The sequence below is a fragment of the Arvicola amphibius genome, chromosome 1 (assembly GCF_903992535.2).
Source record: "Arvicola amphibius chromosome 1, mArvAmp1.2, whole genome shotgun sequence".
Classification (NCBI taxonomy): Eukaryota; Metazoa; Chordata; class Mammalia; order Rodentia; family Cricetidae; genus Arvicola; species Arvicola amphibius.
This window is the reverse complement of record NC_052047.1, coordinates 176,889,239-176,917,168: the sequence shown is the minus strand read 5'-3', so window position 1 is coordinate 176,917,168 and position 27,930 is coordinate 176,889,239. Positions and strand designations below refer to the sequence as shown.

At 42.2% G+C, this 27,930-nt stretch overlaps 1 protein-coding gene across 6 annotated transcripts in view; it reads right to left on the bottom strand.

Annotated features, from left to right (window-relative positions):
- Positions 1-13,650: 13,650 nt before the first annotated feature.
- Positions 13,651-27,930, bottom strand: part of Pcgf5 (polycomb group ring finger 5) — a 119,672-nt gene continuing 105,392 nt past the window's right edge. For 3 of the 6 annotated variants that reach the window (XM_038326154.1, XM_038326173.1, XM_038326163.1), the window contains 2 exons: positions 24,042-24,101; positions 13,651-18,899 (listed from right to left, as the gene is read on the bottom strand). In XM_038326154.1, coding sequence (XP_038182082.1) covers positions 18,862-18,899; positions 24,042-24,101 — 98 coding nt within the window. In that variant the 3' untranslated portion in view covers positions 13,651-18,861. The other 3 variants (XM_038326183.1, XM_038326202.1, XM_038326193.1) reach the window with 2 other exon arrangements.

Here is a 27,930-nt window from a genome sequence, read left to right as displayed (position 1 = left end):
GGTCATCATTTGGAAATATTCAAGCTTAAAAAGTTAGTTTTATAAAGCAGAAAATTATCCCAACCTCTAAATATAGGGAAAAAAGAAACATAGTATGAGACAGGTTACACGGGAATGAGAGCAACTGTGACCCCTGTCACCTTCAGTACTGGGCAGTAGTTCTGAAGGACTGATGGACCCGTGAAGAGGCTTTATCCTTCCTGCAGCTGCGAGCTGCTTCTCGGAGTCTGACACGAGGAACCCGGGGGTCAGGCAGGGTTAAAGCTGCTTTCTACTTTTCGTGGTGGAAATACTGTTTCAGTGGTTGTTACTTGCATCCTTAGTCATACAGGGGACCGAGAACAGCCATCGGTGTCTGGAGAGACTCTGGTAGGAGTCGGTATCACAGCGCTGGTGAACAGAGGTTTGCGGGAAGGCCCTGTGGGTAAACTACTGTTTGATTGTTTAACAAAAATTAGAAGGTTATCTTCCAGGAATTATGGTCCAAACTGCAGGCAGGGATTATGGGTCTTCAGAGCCACTGACTGCAGCCAGGGATTATGGGTCTTCAGAGCCACTGCTGCAGCCAGGGATTATGGGTCTTCAGAGCCACTGACTGCAGCCAGGTATTATGGGTCTTTGGAGCCACCAAATGCTATTTGCTGAGCTAAACAATATGTGGCGTTATGAGACTTTTGAGAGCGCCACTTTTAGGAAGAGCTGTGGCAGGTTTTCTTTTCAGAAAACCTATCTGAATAAGGACAGAGGCCATTGGTTGTTTTTTTTTTCCTTCAGAGGAGGGAGAAATTTGTATTTTCACTTGAGCTGAGCAAGGAATAATCTGGTTAGAGTTCTAAACCTCCTAAGACCAAGCACTATCTGGTGAAAGACTTGAGGCAGCATGACTGAATTGGCTCTTCCATCACTCGGATTGGCTTGTTACCAGGAGAATAAGGAACTATGCATCCTTCCTTCATAGTCCTGATTTCTAGCCTACTTTATGTAAGTAAGAATAGCATTAAAAATTCAAAGCTGGGGCTATTACAAGGCAATGAAAATGAGCCAGAGCCACAGATATCACTGGAGTGCACCTTATCAACAATTAGGCCAGACACAAAAGAGAACAAACATCCTACATATAGCACAGAATGAAAACTTCACTGTAGAAGGAGGCTGCTTGTTCATTTCCCGGTTGCCCAGAGCCGAAATAATCACTCAGAAACTATATTAAAACACTTCTTAGCCAATTAGCTAGGCTTCTTATTAACTAACTCTTACGTCTTAAATTAACCCATCTATTATTTTGTGTTTTACCATGAGGTTTGTGGTTTACCAGTAAGGGAATCTGTCTCCTTCGGAGGCTACATGGCCACTCTGACTCTGCCTACTCTCTCTATAGATCAGATTTCCTGCCTGACTATACGGTGCCCTGCTATAGACCCAAAGCAGATTCTTTACCAGTCAATAGTAATAAAACAAATTCACAGCATACAGAGGGGACTCCCACATCACTACACCAGCAAAGGGTTTATTTGAACTCATAGTCTGAAGCTGGAAGGCATGGCAAAGGGAGAAAGAACACCTGCTCCTAGGCACTAGACCACCAGGAAGCATCAGAAACATTTTTATTGTATTTTTGCGTGTGTGCATGTGTGCGCGCGTGTATGTGCGTGGGTGAAAAGTTGCATTTTTGTGTGATGGCCAACAGAATCAGTTACAGAGATCACTTCTCTCACTAACACTATGGGGCAGGAAGATAGAGCTCATGCTGGGGGAAAGTGCCTCTATCCACTGGACCATCCCAACAGCCCAGAGCGAAGCAGGACCACTGCTATTCCCCGCACTTGGTTTTATTTTTTAAATTGAGTCCAGCCCCCTAGCTGGCTCATGGACTAGTGCCACCCATATTCAGGATCTTTCTACTTTAGTTAAAGCCCCTTGAAAGCAACTTCAAAGACATAGTGATTTGTTACCTGGGTGAGTCTGAGTCTGGTCTACTTGACGATGAAAATCAGCACTCCCAGTACCGTTCTACTACATCAGTCGGCATCACACAGACCCATTTGTAGTCAACGTCAAACCCTTTCATGGCTGTGGCTCTACAGTGTAATCCGGGGTTGCATTTGGTGATACTTCAACCATCGCCCTCACCCATAGGACGGTTTGAGCTGTTTAAGGTCTTTTGTACTTCTATACGAATTTTCAGATTCTGTCTCTGGGAAGGAAGTCATTGGTATTTTGATGGTGATGGCACTGGCTCTGCAAAACACTGGCGAGGAGCTGTGGTATGGTCTTCTCCTGTAGTAAGTCCACCATTCCACGAACACAGGAAGTCTTCCCGTCATCTGGTTTCTTTTTCAGTTTCTTTCTTCCATGTTTTCTGGTTGTCACTGTGAAGGTCTTTCGCTGCTCTGCTTAAGCTCCTTCCTAGGTATTTTATTCTTTTTGAGAATGTTATTCATGTGACTGCTTTCACTTTGGATGGTTGGTATTGGTATAGAAAAGAACTCCTGAGCTCTGGGTGTTGGTTTTGCGCCCTGCTACTTTGTGGAATTTGCCTATCAGTTGGACATGTCTTTAGTGGGGTTGGTTTCGATGCTAGAGAGGGAAGCCAGGGCCTCATGGATGGAGGCAAGCACTTTTGCCCACAGCTCTGTCTCCTGGGGATCTGACACCTACCCTGATGGCGAGGAAACCAAGGTCTCCATGTCATGTGGGTTGTTCCGAGGCCACATGGGGATAATGATAGCACCGGCTGCAGCTCTGCTTCCAGTTCCTGTAGTTTTCGATTCTCAGCAGTGGGATACAGACACGGAACGCTGACGCTTTCCCAAGGGTGTTCTTAGATTACTGGAGGCTGCAGGAAGTCATCCTTCTCCTTTCCGTGGCCCATTGTTGCAGAAGAAGAAGGCTCACCCGCCTAGGGGTTTTGGAATCTTGCCCTCAATGTTCCCTGTGCCCACACAAAATTCTCTTATTTAGAAACCATGCTTTTTACAGAGCGTTTCAAACGGAACAAATGCACATCAATCAGCAGGGAGCTGCAATCAGTAATCAGCTCCTCATTCATGTAAGCGGGTGACCCAGAGGCTCCAATTCTGCTGAGTCTCCTTGCCCTCCTCCCCCGCCGCCAGCTCTGTGAATGCAGCCAGTTGACAGGGACACCACTCAGTTTCACGGAGGCCAGGCCTTACCATCTCTGCTCTTAGCAAGCTTTCAGAGTTCTTTCGCCTGAGGGTGAAGGTCTGCAATGATTCTCATTCTTTTCCCAGGTAAAGGACATTGGCAAAGCTAAGGTGATAAAGCACTATAGTCTTAGCAGGTTGAGGCGCCTCCAGCAGCTGGGTTTACAGGGACCTTTGGGCTGGCCTCTGAGTGTAAATATCCCATCCCTGAAATTACACTGCATCCCTTCTTTTTATACCTGGAAGACAGAGCTGCTTCTCCTGTTTCCCTCCAAAGGCAATAGAAGTATTGCGGGTTGATTGCGCCCCCTACAGGCCGGGGCTAGGAACTGCGTGATTCAATTTATCTAAAACTGACTCCGTTTTCCTCCATTTTCTTGGGACTCCAGCTCAGATGGGATTTCTTGACTATACTCTTTATCTTCCAGTCTTCTTCTCTCTCCCACCCTCTCGCCCTCCTCCACATGAGCACATATGGCTAGCAAAGCCCTCAGATGCAGGCACACACACTTTTCAATGAGCTCCGCACATCATCTGAATTCTGGCCCAGTTATGGATGGAGGAAATTCCACTCTTCTTTCATTCGTGTTGTATGCACTTTTCTCTATAACATCTGAAAACAAAACCTCGTGAGTGTCAAATAATAACTCTACCAAGAGAAGGAATCGCCACTGGCTTTGAGGTAGAGTTGAGTGCAATCAACAAAAGGAAGCCAGGCTCCTGGAAGAGGGAGCTCCATTTCCAGTTTGCATGGGACCGAGGGCACTCTTGAACTTTAAGTACTAAAGCTGGAACAGCCGCATTAAAAGCTCTATGTTTAAGTCACCTGCTCCCGCAACTTAGTGGGGGCACTGAAGGCTTGAGCTGTTGAGTTTTCTCTATTCAAGTACAAGACATGGGAGAATTCTGACCAAAGAGAGTGAAGAGAGGCAGTGGTTCTTACACATTCTGGGCATTTGGAAGAGACCCACACCCACACATTTGGGGAGGAATAAACAGTGACTGTTTTACTGTTTTAGGTTTAATTCTGTTTTTTGAATCATTCATGTTAAGAATTTCCATTAGGTATCACATAAAGCAGCCCAGAGCCTTTGTCAAATAAGGATCAATAATTTTCATTTGTATGTTATTTTATAATTTCTTGTTTCTCTAAACAGCATAGGTATGTTATAAAAAGTAAAAGATAGTAACTATTTTTAATGGAGGACTTTCACATACTCTTCATAGTAACACTGCATTTGTGGTTTATCAATTATAAATAAGGAAGCTGAACGTGTGAGAGGCAGATAAGCCCAAGTCAACGGCAGAGAAGGTGTAGACCCTGGTGTCTGACCACAAAGCCTGGCTTCTAGTCCACTCATATCTGGTTTATTTTGTATATGCCTTCATGGGCACAGCAACACATTGCTTAAAATTTGATAATCACTTCCTCTTTCTCATTCCAAGAATCTTTCCAGTCTATGATTAGCCTTCTTTATGGTGTAGATTGTTTTCTCTTGGCAAACGTTCCCTGTATGCTTTCCATTTGGCCAACAAAGCTTGGAATTGAGATGTTATTACCCCATCAGGGTGCTTTTATGAGGAACCATTAGAAAGAGAGGTCACAATCCCTAGCAGTAAGAATCAGGAAATGGGAACCAGGGGCTTTGGAGGCAATGCTAGCTGCTACAAGGAACCAGGGGCTTCCTAAGCAATGTTAGTTACTACAGGGAACCAGGGGCTTCTGGGACAATGCTAGTTTACTGCAGGGAACCAGGGGCTTCTGGGACAATGCTAGTTTACTGCAGGGAACCAGGGGCTTCTGGGACAATGCTAGTTTACTGCAGGGAACCAGGGGCTTCTGGGACAATGCTAGTTTACTGCAGGGAACCAGGGGCTTCCTAAGCAATGTTAGTTACTGCAGGGAACCAGGGGCTTTGGAGGCAATGCTAGCTACTGCTGGGAACCAGGAGTTTCTGGGGGCACTGCTAGTTACTTCAGAGAACCCTGGGGCTTCTGGGACAATGCTAGCTGCGGCAGGGAACCAGGGGATTCTGGGACACACCACCGGCATCCCCTCCAAGCACACCAGCAGCTGCAGAATATCATTTAGTGAATATTAATTTTTGAAGATCTTTTTGTCTAAACTGTAATTTATTATATCTTGGTGGTTTTGTTTCTTTCTCCTAAATAGATTGAATGCTTTTGTAAACAGTCATGACTGTGAACTACAGGGCTGACAGCACATGCTTTTGCCTTTGTTTGTTGCTTGGCATAGTCAAACGTTCTTTTGTGGTAGCTCACAGTTTGAATGAGTTAACTATAAACTGGCATCCAGACTTAAAAAAAAAACTCTTGCTTTGTTACCTAAAACTTTATCGTTTGATAATTTTAATTTTTTTTTCAGGCTTGTGGTTTTCTACCCCTTTATCATAAGAACCCATGACATAGGGAATGGCAACCTCAATTCAGGGCCCACTACAATGGAGGCAGAGAATTTCGGATTCTTCAGTTTAACAATAAAGACCCAGGAATGATGAGAGGGATGGCAATGATAAATCTGTTAAAATAGATTTTTTTTTTTAATAGAGCTGTCGTAAGACTGGGGCAAATGGTGCCTTCTGAGCACAACAGAACAGCTGCTCGTATGAACTTACAGACCCTGCACAAGATCAAGCAGTCACCATTTCGGCACTGTGTGATGAGGAGTACGGACAGCCGATGATTTCTCGGCTAGGGTCACAGACCCTGGTAGGTGGACCACACTCCAGTGGATGGCACCCCATCAAGTATATGGACAACACAAATTGGAATCAGTGGGTCATTAAATGACACACAGACAGACAGACAGACAGACAGACACACACACACACACACACACACACAAACAGACATACACACAGAAGACAGAGTTGAGAGAGAGGGATGTAGGGAGATCTGGGAGTTAGAGGTGAATATGATCAAAATACATTGCATGAAATTCTCAAAGAGTTTAAGAACATTTAAATATAGATTTTTCTCTTGCTAAAAACTTTGTACTAAGTGTTATGTGACTGCCATTGTTCTAATCACAAGGCATATGACCGTGGAAAGAGATATAAGGCCATTGCTTGCATGTAGTTTGCATCCTAGGGCAGCAAGATAGAAAAGCAAACATCTCGTTTACATGTTGTAGCTTTGAATTTAAAATTCTTATCTTTAATGATGTGTATATGTGTAGCTGAGCTGGGGTTGTGCAGGTAAAGTGAAGTGCCCATGGAGGCCAGGAGAGCGCTGGGTCCCCGGAGCTGGAGTCTCAGGCAGCTGTGAGCCACAAAAGGTGGGTTCTGGAAACTGAAACCAGGTCCTCTGGAAGAGCAGAACCCACTCTTAACCATCTCTCCATTCCTGCTGCACATACTGCAGTTAAAGATGTGGAATACTTTTGCACTCCTTCAACTTGGATAATCTAGAGGAGTACAGAACGAGAAACACCTATGCATTCATATAACTGGCTTTTGAGATGAACGGGTTAAAAACTGTAAGACCTTCTGACCATAAGCACGAATGTTACTTTTCTAAGCAACTTCTTCCTCGAAGACAACCATTCTCACACTGTAATGACTTTCTCAGTATGTACTTACGGGTTCATGGCACAGAGGAGTCATGATGGCTATATAACACTACAGCTTGCTCCTTCCCTTTAACAAGATGGCAGGTGCAATTTCTCTCCCTGGAACGCAGATGCGTTTCATTCTTTCTGGCCCCACAGTGTGGCTTTATCAACCCTCTTCAGGTTCACGTTTCTAGTGCCTTCATTCTCTGACTACCGCAAACAATGCCTCTGTTGAGTTCCACACATATCACACACCTGCTATGACGGCATAGCTCCTCTGAGCTAGAACTCTTCAGCTAGGGTGTCCTGATACGAGAGCAGGCACAGCATGTTTATTTGAGGGTGAAGTAACTTGCCGGACACAGAGGAGAGGAAAAGAGAGTTAAAAATTCCTAAAAGGAAACTATCTGCAAAATGACCTTGTAGAAGAGAGTGCAAACCTAGCAGGACAGGAGTGTAACTGTCCACAGAAGGCTACTGAACAGTCTGCTAGCCTCGCGTGAATAGAAGTGTCACCCACAGGCTCCTGTGTTAAAACCGGGTCCCTAGAGAGTGGTGTTGTTTGGGAAGTAGCAGAACCTTTGGGCTATGGGACTTAATTGGTGGAAATCAGCCAGCAAAGGTGGACGCCTGAGGATTATACTCACTCCTGGTTCTTGCCCATGCCCTCCACTTCCTGGTTGAGCACAGTGTGAGAAGCATCAGCTGTGTGCTTCTGCCACCATGGATGAGCTGCTTTAGCCTCAGTGTCTCCGCCACTATGGTGGACTACACCAAATAAACCTTTTCTTCCTTGAACTGTTTAATCAGGGGTTTTCACCAGTAAAGAGGAAGTTAGAGATGGGGGCGGGGCGGGGTGGGGAGGGGTAGGAATCCAGTTGTGAAACTCTAAGTAAGCACTATCCTGTAGTTTCTCTGACGAGAGACCACAGCTTCTCTTCCCATCCCAACAACCACCTCTGGCCAGGGAGCCTAACTGGATGGTATTTGCCTCTCCTCTGGTTGATGCTCATGCAAGTATTTGTTGAAGTGTGTGTGTGTGTGTGTGTATATACGCATGTGTGTGCATGTATACCACAGAAGTCTAAACTATGTGTCTTTCTCGGTCAGTTGGCATCTTATTTTGTGAGACAGAGTCTCTCACTGCACCTAAAGCTCACCTATTAGGCCAGACTGCTTGGTCAGAGAGACCACCTGTCGCTGCCTCCCATCCCTCTGAGTGTAGATGTGCACTGCCATGCTGGGATTTTTTTTTACAAGGGTGGTGGAGATTTGAACTCAGGTCTTTATGCTTGCATGGCCAGCACTTTATCAACCAAGCCATCTCTCCAACTTACAAAGTTTCTTGGAAGCACAGGAGAAGACATGCCCTTGTGTTGTGGTACTCGTGAAGGGCATCTTTAGAACATTCCGCAAGTAGACCCAGGTCTGGTCTAGGCCAGTGGCTCCCCTTGGCAATACAGGGGGAATGGTGATGTTGCAAATGTGAATGAACAGAAGCTGTGTGTTTCCAGTGTAGAGTTAGTGCTCTCAGTACTCAGGAGTTTGTTCTTGCTGAGCAGCACTGTGGGCAAAGCCCTAGCTGGGACTGATGGTTAAACACTGCAGACTAGCTGTGTGCTGAGGATACTGCAGCATAGGCTGGTTGAGACTAGAATACGGCAGAATAGGCTGGCTGATACTAGAATACTGCAGGATAGGCTGGCTGATACTGGGATACTGCAGAATAGGCTGATACTGGAATACTGCAGAATAGGCTGGCTGATAACTAGAATACTGCAAAATAGGTTTGCTGATACATGGGATGTGGCAGCTGTAGCAGCTTATCAGAAAGGATGTCCAGAGAGCAGCCAAGGCAGGAACCAGAGGGAGATGTAACCTACCCACCCAAGACCACTCGGCTGGAGGGGTCAAATGAAGACTAAAGCCATTCCTGGTGTGACCCAGAATCCCTTTTCATTATCCATAACAAGCTTTAAGCCAGAACTCTAGACTACCTTGGACAGAAGCTATTCCAGAGCAGGATCAGGAAAGGTGGTTGGCAGAGCCCAGGTGGTGTAGGGAGCCCTGGATGTCAGGTCCTAGACAAGGCTAGGGAAGGCTTTTTGAGAGCTCCTTCCATCTATTTGAACTTGAACCCAGCTCTCTGCTCCTCTCCTCCCCCCAGGCTTCCTAAAGCAGCATCGAGGCTTTGTCTGTGGCTGCTGTTTTTGTGGTTTCAAGTTACCTTCTCCCCTTCTAAGTCACCTTCCCTACCTGCTATCTAAGACCTTTGCCTGGAACCTAGTAAGGTGGAGGTGGGTAGATGGCATGGTGGTTGTGGTGTAGTCACGGCGATGGAAGCAGTAGTTATGGCAGTGGTAGAGAAGATGGTGATGGGGTGGTATGACGGTGGCGGTTGGCTTGACGGGGGCAGTGATAATGTACAGCGATGATGGAGATGGTGGTAGCAGAGGAAATGGCAATGGTGGTGGTGCTGATGGGCACAGCGATGGTGGAGGTGCTGATGGCAGTAACGGGGCTGGGCTGGTACAGTCGTGGGAGTGTTGGCAGTGCTATCATGGTGGCATTTGTGACAGTCACAGTACAGAGGGCAGGAACAGGGCTGGGAGATGCGCAGGAACTCGTAATGGGGCTGGTATGCTCGTGGGAGTGTTGGCAGTGCTATGAAGGTGGCAGTTTTGACAGTTGTGACACAGGGTGGTTTGGAGGTGGCAGATGATTGTGTTTAGGCAGCTTGTGTGAGCTGTCGGAGACATCCTCTCCCTCTATCCCCACTTCTATTGGCTTGGGTCTCACTGACATTTCCCTGGGGGCCCTTCTGTGTCTCCTAGCCTGCAGTCCTGCAGTGGGGAATGCACACTGTGATATATTTGGTGCTGGGAGGTCAGAAGAGAGCACGGGGTCACCCAGAACTGGAGCTATGGGTGGTTGTGAGCCACCACGTGTGTGCTGGGAATCACACCTGGGTCGTCTGTAGAGCAGCACATCTTCTAAAGTGTTGAGCAATCTCTCCAGCCCCTACTTTTATACAATTCTGAGGGAACGATGGGCGCAGGAAGGCAGATCAGATCCTGCCTCCACCACACATATTATAGGAAACCTTATCCCAAGTGGGCAATGTGTTTAGGAACTGACATCTTTTATACTTACCACAGAAATTCCCAAGTAGAGATGGAGCCCGTGTCAGAGAAGAAGGCAGTGGACAGTGCTGAAGACTCCTGTGGGTATCAATCCCCTCTGAAATCAGCTTCATTCACTACCGTTTACTCTGGTTATGGTGCAAGCTCTATGTGTCACATGAACAATACCCCGTCTAGGCTCAATCTCCTGGAAAGAAAGTGGTTTAAGGAAGATGCTATGGGAGTAAGATAGTGTGGCCAAACGTGCTCGGCAGGGCATAAGTTGTGCATTGGAAGAAACAGGGCACTGTAAGTAGGTCCAGGGCTTCGTATGAAAAGCAGGGACCTCTAGGAGCAAGACAGGCTTTTGTTGGGCACAAGTAATTTTAGCATCTTTCTTTGAGTTAGGGTTTGTCCATGCTGCCTAGGCTGGTCTCAAACTACTGGGCTCAATCATTCCTCCTGTCTCAATCTCCTAAGTGGCTATGAGTTCAGGCACACATCGCTTCTCCAGGCTTGGGCATTCAACAGGATAAGGGGCTTGTACGACAAACAGAACTTTATAGGGAGGCATACGATACTAGACTGAGAGGCAAGGCTTTGAAGGAGTGGGTTTTGTGAGAAGCAGGGCTCACAGAAAGTAGAACTTCCTAGGAAGTACAGGAGTTTGTAGCAGGTGAGGGCTTTCTAGAAGGAACAAAGGCTTCCTAGGGAGCTGGCAAGGTTTGTAGAGTAAGTAGAGCTTGTAAGGATGGGCCTAGGGCATACATGTGATCAGGGCCTTCTAGAAGGATCCAGGCCACACAGGAGGTCTGGGACTTTGTAGGCTATGTTCAAGTCAGTTGAGGGATTAGGAGAAAGACCTATACAAGGAGATTGGAGCTATATGGAGCAGCGAAGCTTTGAAGAAGGGGCAGCAGTTCCAGAAGCAGGTGCGGGGATCTTTGAGTGGATGCAGCATATAACCTTACAATGGATGGCCTTATAAATGCAACTTAAAAGGAAACTCCAGGAAAGCCCACAGGTGAGTGCAGCACAAATTCTAATTGGTATTAATAAGAAAAACCCAGAGTCAGATATAGGGATTAATGCTGAAGATCAGAGGAGTAGAGTGGCCAGCCGCTAGAAAGTCCTTACCTTTCTACCAATGCTCAGCTAGAAGAGGCGATTCTGTCTCTACAAACCCTCAGAGTGCATCTAAGCGCCTGTCTTCTCCCGCCTTATATTCCTCTCTCCACCCTGCTATATCACTCCTGTCTCCACCTCCCTAGTGCTGGGATTAAAGGCGTGGGATCCCAAGTGCCGGAATCATCTTTGTGTAAGCTCTGTTTCTCTTTTAGACAGATTCAATCTCGTATAGCCCAGGGTGGCCTTAAACTCAGAGATCTGTCTGCCTCTGTCTCTCGAGTGCTGGGATTAAAGGTGTGTGCTACCCACTGCCTGGCTTCTATGGCTGACCAGTGGCTTACAGCAGGGATACAACTTCTCCAGATAGGGATTATGGGGTGGAACGGGGCTTCTTAAGAAGGAACAGAGTTCAGGGAGAAAGGGCTATGCTGTTTAGTGAGGGTACAGAGCATCAGACAGAGCCTGTCTTGCAGGGCGCAGGCTTGTAGGAGCATCAGGAAGTTACACAGGGGTGCAGGCTACCTAGAAGAGTCCTCTTCAAGGAGGGACCGGCTTTGTGGAAGCAGAGTGCTGCAAATGCAGGGCCCTGCCATTTCCACAGAGGCTCCTGGGGAAGGCTGGGGCTTGATAAGGGCAGGGGATTCACCAGATGAGCAGGTAAGGAGTGTGGTTCTGTTAGATGAAACAGGACTCCAAGGGAAGCTTGTGGGTTTGGGATGAGCAAGGCCAAATGGTTGTTACCAGCCTTGGAGGGTGGAGGGAGCTGTGGGAGGGGATGCTGGCTGTTCTGGGCAGGGCTTGGAGGAGGTCATATTGAGAGGGACAGGGTGCTGTCTGAGGACAGCTTTATAGGGTGAGGACCCGGGTGTGGAGAGCTTAAAGGAGTAGGGCTGAGCAGGGGGAAGGGGTTCATAAGGAGATCTTGAGGTCTGAAGAAACAGGAACCCCAAGTCGCCTGTGAAGAGTGGGTCTGCCCAGTGAGGTTAGTTTGAACAAACAGGACAGTTGCCTTCACTGTGTCACTTAGCCTTGTTGGACATGATTCCCATCTCGTCTCAAGGATAGCTATCCTGGCACTAAACTCCAGGGCAGGACTTGGAATGTTAAGGATCCTTTTTGACTTGGCTTCCAGAAAATATCACCTGTAAATTCCCAGATACATAAAAAGTTGAACTCCTCAGGTACAGCCCACGCACAAGACCCTCCATATCCTTCTAAACTAGAGGCAACAGCCAAGCCTGTGTTGACAAGAACACTGTGAAGTCCCAGGTAAACTATGACCTTCTCTCTCGAATGCAAGTGCAGAAAGCGAAACGTTTATCCGTTTGTGCTAATAAATGTGTTCTCCTGCTTGGCCATGACTTTACCAGGGTCTCCAGTTAGTCCTCTCAGCTTCTGGCCAATGCCATGCAAGAAGGATGAAGTGTGCCATAGTTCACGTACTCCCTGTGCAGGATCCTTCCTGTTCTTTCCCATTCTTTTTTTTTTTTTTTTTTTTTTTTTTTTTTTTTTTTTTTTTTTTTTTTTGGTTTTTCGAGACAGGGTTTCTCTGCAGCTTTTTTAGAGCCTGTCCTGGAACTAGCTCTTGTAGACCAGGCTGGCCTCGAACTCACAGAGATCCGCCTGCCTCTGCCTCCCGAGTGCTGGGATTAAAGGCGTGTGCCACCACCGCCCAGCAGCTCTTTCCCATTCTGAGCATCCATGGTGAACGCGGAGATAAGAGGCAGGAGGCTGAATCCAGCTGCATCTCAACATACTGAGGGCCTGGGCTGTCTTGCTACCTTCATGATCCACTAACATCAGTGGAGCACAGGGAAAAGCCTTCCCGCCTTTCTGACTCAGGTCTTTCTTTAGCCTAACTAGAATTCTGAAGCAAATGGCATGCAGGGTGAAATGAGACATAGCTAAAAGATGACCCCAAGGACACCGGAGTCAGACGGCATAAGCCTAGGTCGTCTGGCTTTGTGAGCTCTGGCCCGGGACCACAAGTCCTACATGCCTGAGCTTCTTTCCTTGTATAGTGAGTGAGCCTAACAGAACTTATCTTAAGAGGGCTGCTATCAGAACCAAATGAGCTAATACACAAGAGACTCAAGAAAGAAACTAGGCATGCCTCAAGGGGCTTAGTGTCCACGGTCACTGTTGTCATCCTTATTATAACTTTTTGTAAACCTTGCACTGTCACCAGACATAGAAGGGTTGAAATTAGGTATAATGCCTAAATACAAGTCAAGCTTTGTGTTAGCAGCGATTGTAACACATAGGTTATTAAGCACGGCTTTTAAGGCCTTAAGAAAAGCAAAAAGCAAAGAAAACCGAATAACCCCAACGACCCAACCACGCAACCGACCGACCCACCAGTTCAGGAATGTTCAAAGCCAAGTTCTCTAACTGGAGGAGGAAAGTCTTTCAAGTCTCTTGAGTCTTTGATGCATAATTACTTTTTCTAGAGACTCCCTGGGTTTGAATAATTTGGCATGTGCATGTAGATACCTGAGGTACTAGTTAAGGGGCAGACACATCTTCAGAAAAGTTCCATAACACTTGTTTATAATCTCAAATACTCAATAAATCTCAATAAAATTTGCTATGCAAACAACTTAAAGGAACATTTTTAAAAGAGGTAGTAGTCTATACCAAGTAACACTAAACAGGCAATCAATAAATATGCAATCAAAAATTTAATAACAAAGATACTATTTTCAACATGGTCAAATATACATGGCTAAGCCCAGAATTAAAAAACAACAACAACAAAAACTATCCAGCTCAATGGTACAGTCATACAGTTTTGTACAGAACATTCCATAGACGAACAGAAAATACATGAGCACAAAAATAAAAAATATTTAGAGAGAATCTCTAAGCAGCATTTTCTTTCTGCGAAATAGACATAGACCTTGTACTGATTAAATATCTACAAGTGCTTTTCCTTTACAAAAATACATAGATTCTTAATAGACTATGTCATTAACAATGACCTGGCAATTCTTTCACTTCAATTTGAATGATTCATAAGCTAAATCTTACAACCACAAAAAGGTTTTTATTTGTATTAAGATGTTACCACTTTTGACAAAAAGCTTAAAATATTTCGTATTTCAAAATAAAATTAGCAACATAATTCTACAATATATTCTGTGCTATTCTAAGAAATGATCGCTGTTGAGTTGCCAGGCACAGCAAAGTGAAGGAACACACCCCCCCTCCCCCCACGTTCTTGTCCTAGACCACAGCTTCATAAGGACACTTAGACCCCCACCCCCATTCTGAAAAAGACTGCAAAAGAAAGCCGGCCTTCCACAGTGCTAGGGTGACCTCCAGACATGCCCATGTGTAGAGGAGCCACTCCTGGTCCCATGTCAATACGCCAGACTGTGGAGATGTCCCCATGTGTGCTACAGCTGGCTTTCTAGTAAGCACTACAAGACCGAAGAAAGCTAGGCCTGGTAGTTAACACGCCTGTGTTACCCTTGATTCTAGGTCAAAGACAATTAAGATAAACACATTCCTGGAAAGCCGCCATTTTGAATCATGGAAAGGTGGCCCGAGGACAGAGACATCTGCATGAGAATTTAAAACAATTCTTTTGAAATGTTTAATTTCATTTTCAGAAAATTACATCATTTTCTGAAAAAGTGCCCAAATATTTTAATTCTACTAGAAAATATGGTGTAAACTTACTATTTGTGAAAATCATGTTCCAGGAAAAGGACTTTCAAATGACCCGAGAAACACTACAACTTAATACAATGAAAGCCACTAAGGACATTTTATGCATTTTATCTTAATCTCATGTTTTCAATCAAAGCACACTGGAGCGAAGTCCACCAAGTAAACCCAATCCCGTGGCGACTCTGTGCTCTGAAAGGCGTCTGGTCTCTAGAGATCTGACACTGTTCAGGCTCCCATGAAGCAGGACGCACCACGTACGTCCCTTACTGCCCTCCAGAGGATTTACACATTGAAAACAAGCGGAACAGCATTTCAAGGCATTGATTCTAACCCAGAAGTTTTGGCAAATTCAGACCGATGCTTCACTGATAGAAAGCACAGATTTCTAGAGAATCCCTTATCCAATCAGAGGAACGGATGAGGGACATGGACGGCTCAGGTGCACAGTGCTTGCAGACCAGACTACACAGGACCGTGGGGCCGATTCGTCCACTCTGCAGTTGGTCTACCGCAGGCGGATTTTACCTTAGTGGCGGCGCAGAGCAGACCATCAACCCCAGAAAAAGAATGGCGTGCTGAAACATTTTTCAGTGCTTTTGTCAAAATTTTGCCACATGGCTAAGTTTAATAACAAAAGTAGCTGCTAAGAAAGTCACTTTTAAAGAAAAGACAATCACAGGCCCTTGGGGAATTTTGCTTTTCAAATAGCAAAAGTGCTTCTGTAAATCCAGTAGGATGTACTATGTATGTCCTACACAGGCAGGCTCATCAGCACTTCTACTAAAGCATGTCTACCAAGAAGCCCGGAGCTAAACAGGCATAATTTTCTTCAAGCCACCTCCATGGAATAAAAGGCTTCTTAAAAGTTAAAAATCTAAATTTTCCAAATCTGTATTTCACTCATTTTCATGGGGACAGTATTTCTTTCTCACCCTTGAGGATTTTCTAAGATCCACTGCATGGGGCTGAAACTAAGGTGCACACACCTGAAGGGGAATATGCTGGCCGTAGCAGGGACACCCAGAAATCTCACTGCAGTGCATCATGGGTAGTGCTTCAGTAAGTGATGTCACAGTCTAACAGTTCCCATCCTCTCAACTGTCCAAACTCTCTCCAACATGGTTACTAACAATAAAACGTCTTTGGTGATACCTATATTCTTATAAAACTCTTTTTTAAATGACTACTTTAGCTTGTTAAGTGCCCATTTAGATATGAAACCATTTATGAGACAGATATAGATAACTGGAGACTTATGTAGGAAACCTAAAACAGAAATGCACTTTAGCAATGAGGCACTTTCTTTTAAATAGTCAGTAAAGCTTAACAGTTCACGACATTATATAACAGACTGGGTTCTTTCTTTGTGCTCACTGCATTTGTCCTGTGAAGCACGCTAGTATGGGGCAGATGCTTAGTGAATAAGGAATATGTAAAAGCTGTCAAAAAACATTATTCTCGTTACCCAAACCTCAGACTTAATATAACCTCATCAATGAGCCTTTTAATTTAAGCTTGAGAAAAGGACGTTTTCATTTCTCTTTTAACTGATGTGATTACTGCAATTTAAAGAGATTCTTACAGACCACAGGCATTCTTAATAGCCAAGATTCTTAGTCCTTTTATGTCTGATTTTTAAGGCAGGTAAAACAGGTAACAAAATCTTTTCTGGAGTAGAATTCTTTAGTTTATTGCTTAAGGAACAACAGATTAAAGAATAATGTTCACTTATTCTTAAGTGTACAGATCCAGAGTGCTGTTCCTGAAGATTATTTAAATACACAGGGTCATGCTAAGGAAACCCTGTACATGTAAAGCTGGCCACAAACAGTGCCTGTTCATGTTTCCCACAGTGGGTGCATGTCACACCAGACAAGGAAATGTTCCACACTTGGCTGATGTACCAGAGGAGGCGGCTGAAAAAGCCCGATTCCATCAGCAATACATTACTCATGTTCCCATGTGACATCAGCCATCCTTAATGGTGTGTTTTGGCACATACTCTATTGCATCTCAGTAAAAACGTCAATGCATAACATTAAATAAAGAATTTTTATAAAACCGGTTTTATAAACTATTTCCTATGTATCCCTTGGAAAATAGTGGTAACATGTCAGGCAACTAGCAAAATTTAAAGTAATCTTATATATTTAATTCATCTATGGCCTTAAGTTTTAGTTGGGGAACCAAACAGCTGAGTCTTAGCATGTGGCTTTCAAAATTGATTTTGACTTAAGTTAATTAAAATTAACCTCCATGTTTAAAATACACTTACCTAATGTGACAAACTATAGTATCTTTAAAATTTGTTTAGGGACAACTAGGTTTTTTATAAAATGACATTTGTAAAATGTCAAAATCATTTCTGTAGTCAGATAACAAAATCAGTTTTTTTTTTTGTCAAGTATAATGATCATCTCTAAACTTTAGAGTAAATGAACTGCCTTTTAAACCCCGCTTGTGAGTTCTTCCAGAAACGGCCAGTCTAACAAGATGAAGTTAAGATGCTGTGGCCTTCTAATGCAGCGAACTTTAATACACTTTTTGACTTGGAAAAAAAAAGGATAAAAGGAAAAATAATCCCAGACATTTAAACCTTTATGAAATACGCCAAGATTGAGTTGCACTTTGTATATTTCTTAGGGCTGTATGTTTTATTTCTATGGCACACTCTGGAATCCAGAAAGCATTAGCTTATGAAATATTTTGCTGGAAAGCATAGAGCACCTGTGTTCGGTCTTAAAAACGATGTGTGAGACACACACAGTGCTCCTGTCGGATCCCTGAATTCCCCCACCCCTCAGAAGCTAACTTGTTTCAAAGCAACCAACTGACATATTCCACAGTTTTCTTTTTCAACTATGTATTTTATAAGATCTAAAATGTTACTCATGTAATAAGGTAACAGAGGACCTGACTTGCAGGCTAATTTTAAAATGAATGGAAGACGGAACCAAACTGCCAATATCAAGGACACCATCACGGTTCTCAATTCTGGTACACTCACTTTTAATGAACTCACAGTTAAAACAATAATTCTACTTCTCCTGTTTACTAAAGTAACTTAATAAACTACCCCAAACCACTAATTTTGGTTAGAATATTTATCTACTACATGGCATTTATTTTGTTTTGTGCGTGTGGTTTGGAAATGTGCTGTGCAGCTAATAATCTGGATCAGTAATTTGAGATTTTGGGAATCCATAAATGAGCGAATATTACCTAAAATCTTAGTTTTGAAACCATCATACATAACCCTCTGTATGCCACAACACATGCCTAAGGACAACTGGAAGAAACGGTACTTTTACGGAATGGCCTCAACAACGCAGTGATGCACACAACATGGCCAGACAACTAATGGAGTTTTGTAAAGCAACACCCACTTCCCTAAGACAGTAACAGGCATCAACATACTCACACATTGATTTATTACAAGTCAGTATGATCAGCTGCCAACGTTATGAACTTCAGTTGTCCAAATCATGTATGTTTTCAATATGAAGGGCTAACATGCCTTCCTGTGCAATGCCAGAGACTACCCAGACATTTCAGGGCATCTCAAATTGTAATGTGCTCTGGTCAAAAGGTAACTGGAATTCTTCACAAAAGGACTTACACTCAAGAATGAGCTGGTATTTTGGCTTTTTTTTTTTTGGCTGTTTATTCTTTTTTACATAAAAGTTTACCAAGAATAGGACAGTGGTTCAGAAACCACTTTTCTAAATATATTCTTATACAAAATAATTTCAAGATATAATTATACTAGGTTCTTGTACAGTACTCTATTTTAACAAGAATAAAAGTATTAAGTATGTGAAAACTGCAACACCACAAGGATTGAGCCATTTTACTAGTGTAATTAACATTAGAACAATCTTGCAACAGGCAAGCAAAATATTGAGAAAGCAGAGTCACGGCTGCACACCTAACCGAGTCCAGCCGTGCCTTGCACACTGTGAGACGAGACGAGCATCTTATGCAGATGGTCAGTAGCAGAAGGGCACTTGGATTGCTCCTAAGAGAAACAACATGAAGGAAACTGACAATTTCAAGACAGACGATGGCCGTATGTGCATGCTGACAATCAGACTGTGTCTCTCGAGTCCACACACCGCTCACTGTGCAATCTGTCGACGAGTAAACAAACAGTGCAGGGCTCCTTCCGTGCAGTCTGGGCCCCTCGGCCTACCCAAAATCAATTCTTGGTCGGTACTGCAATACCATTGGGTACGACTATAAAAAAGAAAGTATGAGTAAGACTGTGTTTACATGAGAACAAGAGTTTATACAGAAAAGCTCTGAAGAACTGGGGATTATAATATATACTGACTAGTAATCGTGATTACAAAAGCTAAAATTTAGGTTGTCATTTAAGATTCAAGTTACTATCAGTACCTCTCCCTCCCTTCCTCCTTCCCCTCCTCCCCCTTCCTGTGGAGGACCTATAGAAGACTACGCGCTGCATCCCACCAGCAACTCTGTGGGCTGAGATTTTGAGCCCTGGATTCTCCCATGGCCACTGCTGGTGAAAACCCACTGAACCACACAAGAGTAAGAGACCCTATTCTGTGAATGGGTGAAACTGGAATTTCCACAATATTGCTAATATATTTGATACCCCTTCCTTTAGTATTTAAGACCTATTTTGAAATGGTCTTTAGAAGTATTGAAGACATGCACCTAACTGTTATATGGAATGGTGACTGCCTCCTTTCAAAATGATATAGTGTTCACAGCTACTGGATGACGTAAGTAAAGTCCTTGGTGCTGGTCTCCATACAAAGGCTCTGGCATCCAGGTACCCAACACACAGTCCTAGGGAGAGAAGGACCTCCTGCAGATGGAGGTAAGGGCCACTCTCTCTCTCCACCTGCTTCATCACCTTCACCTCATTACCATAGAGAACCAACAAATCATTAGAAAGCAGTCTGCAGAACTGACAATTTTCCTGTTCTAAAACTTGCAGGTTTTCACTTTTTAGTGAGATTCAATGAGCTAACTATCAAAGAATCAACAAAAGGATGAGATGGCCACTGACCAATGTTCTGCTACCTCAGGACAGGTAGGTGCAAAGCCTTCAGTAGAAAGCACTGTATTCTTTAATACAGAAAAAAAGGGCAGACTGAGATTCTGCAATCCTGAGATGCCCTTCCAGCACTTACATGAATGTCACACACAGAGACTCAATTCTGCTATGTCCTAAGAACAGCTAGGACAGGACAAGGGAGTGGGGGAAGATGCCATGGGCCTTGTTCTCAGCTGAAGACTAAGCAAGTGCTGTTTCTGATTTCTGTATGTGCTGGCATACAAGTCTCGGATTTGCAAGGTTCCAACAGTCTTAGCCTTATTCTGCTTTTTAATTCTGTTTACTTGTACTCACCTTAAGTTTTGCTCTGGTCTTACAGAACCAGCTTAGAACTAAGTAGTTGAGACAAAGTTCTCTATTTCTGAAGCTGTCAGATTTTTTTGAGGCTACTGACAGTCACCTTATTTAACTTTATTAAGCCCCATTCTATTCCTCTCTACCCCCCAGCTTACCCTTATTACAGCCTTTCGAACTTTACTTTCTATTCCTGATTGACTCCTGCAATTAAAATTTACCCGTTTCAGAATACGTTCATTTTATAGAGTCCAGCAACAATTCTATTGGAGGTGAAAAAGAGACACAGAAGTAAAATAGCTTGATTGTCAATGGCTGACATTTTCTGTTTTGGGCTAAGATCCCTTTTTTTTCTCTCCATTCCCCCAAAACTTGTGTTTGTTCTGCGGACACATGAAGTCTAATAATTTTACTGAAATGTGCAAATTCCTGACATTTCTTTCCCCTTTTAATTAGGCAATTTAACAAACATAAAATATTATTTTTACATTATTTCTTGACTTCTAAAAAGTTAATTACATCTATATTTTGTCAATTATATTTCTTTTCTATAGCTTGTCCAATCAAGGGAAGTTTTTTTGCCTACAGATATATAGTAGTTGTTATGTCTAATGTCATTAAACCATTTCCTGTCAGATACTGCAAAATTTATTAGATTTCTGCCTTGTACTTTTCAATATTAATAGTTAAGTCATGATTTGTCCCCTTTAATTTTTAAAGGTAAAGTGTGAAAGATTGTCTCTGCTAAAAAATCATTTACCTATGTTTTCTTCTTCGCGTTTTACATTACCATTTTTAGCATTTATTGTTTTGATCCATCAAGAGTATGTATCTGTGTATAATCTGAGATTTAAGTTGAAGTGCCTTGCTGCAGTCTTAGTGCAATTAACGAAGAGTCCCTGATCTGCATCCTCTTTGAATGTGCATTTCCAACCATGCCCTCTACTGTCTGCTCCGATGCCAGGGAGGGCTTCCTTGGAGGTCCTGACTGGCGAGACACACCTGTTTCTCAAGGCCACTGTGTGTTCTGGCTTTAAGTGTTCTGTATTTATACTCATATGGCCATGTCTTCCTCACGATCAAAACCTACCCTGTCTAAGAATTTTTTCTTTTGTTATCTTACTGTACAAAATATTCCCATGTGTGTGTGTGTGTCTGGGGGGGGGGGTGCATGTTCATCTCTCTCTGTGTATGCACATTTGTGGAGGCTAAAAGTAATCATGAATATGGTTCCTCTAGGACTGTCCCCCTTATTTTTTGAGACAGGGACTGTCATTCACCTGGAGCTAGCCAACTAGGTAAGACTTGCTGGCTAGGGAGCCACAAGAATCCACCTGTCTCTGCCTCCAGAGGACTGGGGTTAAATATATACCTGCCCAGTTTTATATGGGTTCTGGGATTGAATACAGGTCCTCACGCCTGCAAAACAAATATGTTACCAAGACATCTATATCTACTTAGTTTCCCTCGGACACTAAAATTTCCTTTTTGTTTTTGTCTAATTGTTCTATGAGTAAAAAGTCATGTCTGATGTTTATGTCTATAGCCCCAGGGCTAGAAGAATACCCCCAAGCATACTTACAATGCTCAACAGCTATTTTTAAAGAACATTTCTGCCTCAGCTTTTGGAACCACTGCAATCGGAGGCTCCTGGACAAGAGCTTATCCTGGAGCAGTTCTCTCTGCTCATGCATGTGTAGGTCAGCACCTGACTTGAGCTCTCAGTGTTCTAATGCACTGTTGCATGCAGGTGGCAGTGACCATGTCTCATTCATAGCTTACCTGAAAATGTGACTGACCGGAAACACCTAGTTCCTGATTTGCATGAGTTTAACTTTGTTTAGTTAAACAAGATATTGTAAAAGTATGCAGAGTTACATTTAACTTCGTGCACATCATGACATCTAAGATGCTATTTACAGTCTGTGTGTGTGAAACGAACTCGGGATATTCATGAGTAGCTCTTTGTTGAGGAAATATATACTGATTAAAAAAAGTCTGTAATCACCTGTCCTTATACTTATTTTTAACAGTTTTATTTTTAAGAAAAAAACCTAAGATACATACAAGAAGACAAAGAGGAGACAGAAAATGTGAAATATTAATTGATAAATCTAGGTAAAGGATTTCTTTGAAGTAATTACTTCAGTTTTCAATTTTCAAACTAAGTAGTAGGAAAATGAGTACTAACCCTGGATTTTATCAAATCTTTTCAGCATTTACTGATTTTCATTTTCGAGTATCATGTGATATACTAGCTTGTTATTTGTCTTTGTCTCTATAATATTAAGCTATTCTTGCATTTCTGATAAAAATTCTACCAGGCCTTGGTTTTATCCCTTTAGTACATTTTTGTACATTATTTAGTAATATCTTTGCACTTATATTCAAAGTGAGATTTGGTTCTAGTTTTCAAAAGATTTTATTTTTATTTTTAAACTAGGTGTATATGTATGGGTCTGTGCTTATGTGAATACAGGTGCCCAAATTGTCCAGGGAGGAATCCATTCTCTGGAGCCACCTGATGTGGGTACTAGGAACTCAAGGCTGGTCTTCTGCAAGACAAACATGCACGCTTAATGCCTGTGCCACCTTGCCAGCCGCTTGGTACTAGTCTAACTGTATCCACTGTCAAGTTTTACTATCATATTGACGCTCCCTTTATGAAATGATTTTGGGAAAATTTAAATCCAAGATTTAATTTTCTTACAAGATTGTTACCCACAATGAAGCGTTGAGGAAAAAGAAGTGAGTGTGTGGGTGAAGATTTGTCTTATTCCGATGTCCTACACTTGGCATCAGAGCTAAAGAGCAACTTCATCTCTCAGGAGACCAACATCAATGGAAGTGATAGACCATGGGTTATAATACAGATGAGGTTATCACCATGACTTATCACCCCTGCCAATCTCACTATATCAACTAAATTGTTTGCTCAGCCCTGGTCCTAATTTGCACAAAGAAAGAACAGCTTCCTTTCTGGGTGGCTTGCTCTTAAGCCCATTTAGAAGTATGTCAGGTTACTCCATTCCTAAAAAAAATTATGTATCAAAAAGCTCATATTTTAATGAATTGAGATTCCCATAATCAAAGCATTAACCAAAAGAGCAAAATTCTAGATATGCTGCTCATTAAAGTTTCTGCTTAGTGACTTTACAAGTATTCTTTTAAGACACAACATAAACTAATTTGTCTCAACCTTAAAACTGCAACACTGAAGTTTACTAGTTATTGACTACTAGGAACTAGACTGATGATTTTCTTAATTACTGGGGAAAAGGTCAATGCATTATTTTAAAGAAATACTACAACTTATCCACGAGATTAAGACTGACCATGTTATCTCTGCATTTAGTAATATAATATTTATGCCTTATTGTATTGTACACTCTTCTGTTTTCCATTTAAAAATATTTACCTTTAAATATATGTATGTGTGCGGGCATGTGCATATTAGTGAGGGTCTCAGAAACCCTAGAGCCAGAGTTATAGGTAGTTATAAGCCACCTGATGTGGGCTCTGGGAATCAAAACTGGTTTTGCTGAGTCATCTCTCCAGCCCAAATTCCCCAAATTTCTAAAATGTGTTTTTCTTAGACAAAAAAGTTTTTCTTAGACACAAGTTTAAACTCCTTGTGTGTTACAAGTGAACTCATACTCCTCTGTGGTAGCCAGAGCAGCAGTTAGGTGGGCCCGGCAGTCCTAGCCCTATTTAGAGTCAATCAATTTGACATTTCATCTCAATATAGGAAAGATTAGAGATTTCTCAGGGGATGAAATAAATGATTATTAGAAATTCCTGATTCATAAATAGTTGTTACACACTATTTTATTTTTAGTTAAGTAAAATGGTTAATTTGGGAGAAATAAAATAATGGGATACTTGTTATTAATTTTGGAAAGACTTTAAAAATTGCTGAGAACTTGAGTTTGGGATGGGAGTGGTAAGCACAGGGCACTGTGATGGTCATGTGTACTGCCATGAGTGCCTCTTACCTGATACAAAGTGCCATCCTGAGAGCAGACTTGCGAGGTTGAGCAGTTCATACAGCCAAACTGCGGAGGAGATGAACTCATCAGATAAGAGGCATCCATAACAGGACACATTTAAAACTTGTTATTTAAAGTAGTTTAATGTCAAAAGTAAGTGCCAACAGGAGAAATTTAAATAAACATTGAGGAATGGTGGGTTTTTTTTTTTTTGAGGGGAAATATTTAATAACCTGGTGATTGGTAAATTTTAGTGTTAAGTAATTTTAACATTTAGCTATGCACGTTTTAAATAATTTGTTTGTTTATAATATTCTAAACCTATCAAGATGGTATCCTATCCCTTTCATTTCATTTTCAATTGCTAGTTTCTGAGGCATACTCATCTCTTAGTACAGAGGGCACCATCATCTTTCTTCTCTTAGTACAGAGTGGGTACCATCTTTCTCCCACCTGTTCCTGAGATTGATCTCTCCTAGGCCTCTTCTTCAGCTACTCTGAGAACATTACTTAAGATCAGAACTGAGGGACAGGGAACTCCATCAACCTCTGAGGGACTGAGCCATTGCCCTTTTACTTTTTCATACTACTTAGGTTAGAGTCTTAATCCCCACGCCTGTTTTAACAGCTCTGATGAGCTCCTTGAGTCTGTTTGATGCACACGTTTGCAATCTTAATAGTTATGCAACTAACTTTTAAGTTATGCACATATGTAACGCAGTATATTCTTCCAAATGGAAAAAATTAAATGTAAAAAAAAGCTGAAAAATTAAACAAATTTAAATTAATCAGGAAAAGTTTAACTTCCCAAAGCTGACTTTGTAAAATAATAAACGTCACCGGGTTTTCGGGAGCTGGTCCTTTATTATGCACCATGCTCATTGTCATGCTCTCAGGACAGCCTCCATTCCTGTCCTTTTCTGGCTCAGATGGGTCCTCAAGCTCTAACCTACCACATTTTGTCTGATTGTGCAAGTTGCAAAAACCATTCAGTAAGAATAGAGAGTTAAGATAGAAAGAAGTGATTTCTTGATTTTTTTTTCCTATTAATCTCTTTGGTATCAGTTAAAACAGATTTTTTTCCCCCAAAACTGCCAGAAATTGCAAATCAAGCAATGAGAGGCAGGCATGGTGCTGAAGTGGCTGAGGCTGCAGGAAGAACATTTGGGCAAAGGCAGCTAGTCTAGCCAGACAGTGAGCAGGAAGAACACGGGTCTGGTCCGGTCCGGTGATGGAAGCTGAAGATGAACAGACAGATGCTGACAGTAGCTCTCATGGAGTGGAGGGAGAGTGGATGAAGATCATAACGCAGTTTAACGGAGACACTGTTACTTTTTTTACATTTATTAGACTAGGCATTCTGCTAAGTTATTTTAGCACATAATATTAGTTCTTGCTAAATTTTCCTGCACAGGTACTGTCACAATTTTAAGGATCCCAAAAACTGAGAAAAAATTGGGAGGCAGAACACAACTGGGAGAAAAAGAAAGCTTCAGCATACATAGCAAAAAGTGTTCAGAACACACAAGCAGTTCCCAGAAGTCAACCAGAAGACGACAAACTCATGATTAAAAGGGCAATATGAACACCCACAAAGACGTTATGTTGCTAATATGAGCATCAAGAAGTCAGCAAGTGGGCCTCTTGTACATTGCTGGTACAACTAGAACTTGTGAAACCTTTTTCTAAGAACTAACAACCTCTCACACTGTGAAACTTAGTCCACTGAAAACCTAGCAATCTAGGCAATGGATATGCTTGTTCATTTGCAGAAATACATGTTCATTTGCAGAAATACATGCCTTGTACTATATACAGCACTGCTTGAAATGTTAAAACTAAAAAAAACTAATGCCCACCAAAATAGCTAATTAAACTATGCTAGTACTGCAAACTGAATTGTATCAATATTTTAAGAAATAACTTCAAAATGCAATGGTTTTCTATAAGACATATCAAATGAGAATAAACTTGCTAGCAATATATATGATTCTATTTGTCTCAGAAAACTTATGACCACTGGCACTGGCATTATGAAGAGAAATACTAGATTGTTGGTAACATTAGACAACTGAGTAAACCCCTGACTGAAACATGAATCTTTAATTCCATACTCTCAACTTGTAGAAGTCACAGAAGAAACCTGGCCACTGATCATGTCTCCCAAAATTTCTCTAAAGATTCAGGTGTTCACACATGAGTAGAGTCTTCTAGAAATGACTCAGGGCTGCCCCAAGCCTACTGAGCAGAACTGTACTTTACCATCATCCCTAGAGCATTTGTGTTTGTACCAAGATTTAAGACACACTACTGTCATCCTACGAGTCAGCAACAGATCAACTCCAGCATCAAAAGTTAACAATTGCCAAACAAAAAATACTGTTATGAACTATAAAAGATATAGCAGCTGTTTGACCAGGTATTTGTTTTAGTTCGTAAGGATAAAGATATTTTAAAATAATTCATTATGAGGAGAAGAATAGAAGCCACCTAGAGTCATCTTTTCTAATAAAACTAAAAACCTGAAACCTCAGAACGGTGTGGTCAGAAATGTAATTACATAAAGACTAATTTAGTTGGCAATCTGTTAGCAAAAAGCTTGTATGAGTTAATCCTTTCATGCTTTGACATTAAAATAACTAGCAATGCTGAGCTTGATGGCCCATGCTTCTAATGAGGCAGAGGCAGGAGAATATTAGTCTGAGGTTAGCCTGTGCTATAGTGAGCTCCAGGCCAGCTTGAGCTAAATAGTAAAATCTTCATTCAAAACAGTCCCCCCCCCCCACCCCCAGGCACATACAAATGGATACCATGGGCAATTTTCAGGAGAGCACTTGTCACAGACAGGTGAGCCGTAGGAGAGGTGACCTTTAACCTGTAGTCTGGCCTATTCCCAATGATGAGTTCTAGCACTCACATGCTGAAATGCTCACTGAACTAGCAAAGAAAGACAGAATTACTTTTTACTTCAGGACTGTTACTGTAGAATTGGAGTATTTGCTTCTAACAGTGAAAACTTACCCTCTGCAGTGTGTACCTGTACCTGAAACATTTCAGGCTTAAGGATCCCATGAAACCATAAAGCCTACAAACAAGGCAGATTTTATTTATGTGATGAACCCTAAAGTAGTCTGTTGTCTTCTTCAAGGACACACCACTAGCAAGAGACTCACACTAGAATGTAAATTTTCTTCCAGGTCTTGAGAACATTTTTGCCATTGACTAGACTACTGAGCTTCACAAAGATCCATGAGAAAACCAGATAGGAATACAACAAAAATCTTGATTTAAGAATTTTAGATGCTTCAATATTATCATATCATCACATTTTCTTCTAAAAAAGTAGACAAATATCTTAAGCACTATAATTGTACAAGGATTTTTGATGTTTTCTAACAGTTCAACCGATGTTACTTAAATGCCATGTCATCATACCTCTGAATTACTGAAAGAGTCACCATCGCTGATGGTAAACGCTACATTACCTATACTGTGTGAGGCAACAACTCAACTGTGTGCTGTATCTCATAAATAACATATTCATAAGAAAGTGCAATAAAACCTGGTAGAAACATTATAGTGATAATGTATGACATACTGTACTATGAAAACCACACTCTTAATGCTTCATGGGTAAGCTTGGGTGTTGAGCAGTGCAGCTTTCTAATCAATCTTAGGTGTATTTATGTATGCAGATCAGGGGAATCTCTGGTAGCATTGTTCACAATAGTGCTCCTTACTCCCAGACAGACTTGGAATACAGCATGCAGAGAGCCTCACACATTTCCCTAACATTCCTGGCTCAGGTGACTCAAAGAGGTTTTTTATTTTTATTTTTTAAAACATAACCAAAAATACTTAAAACACACACACAAAAACCAGTTTTGGGGGGAAG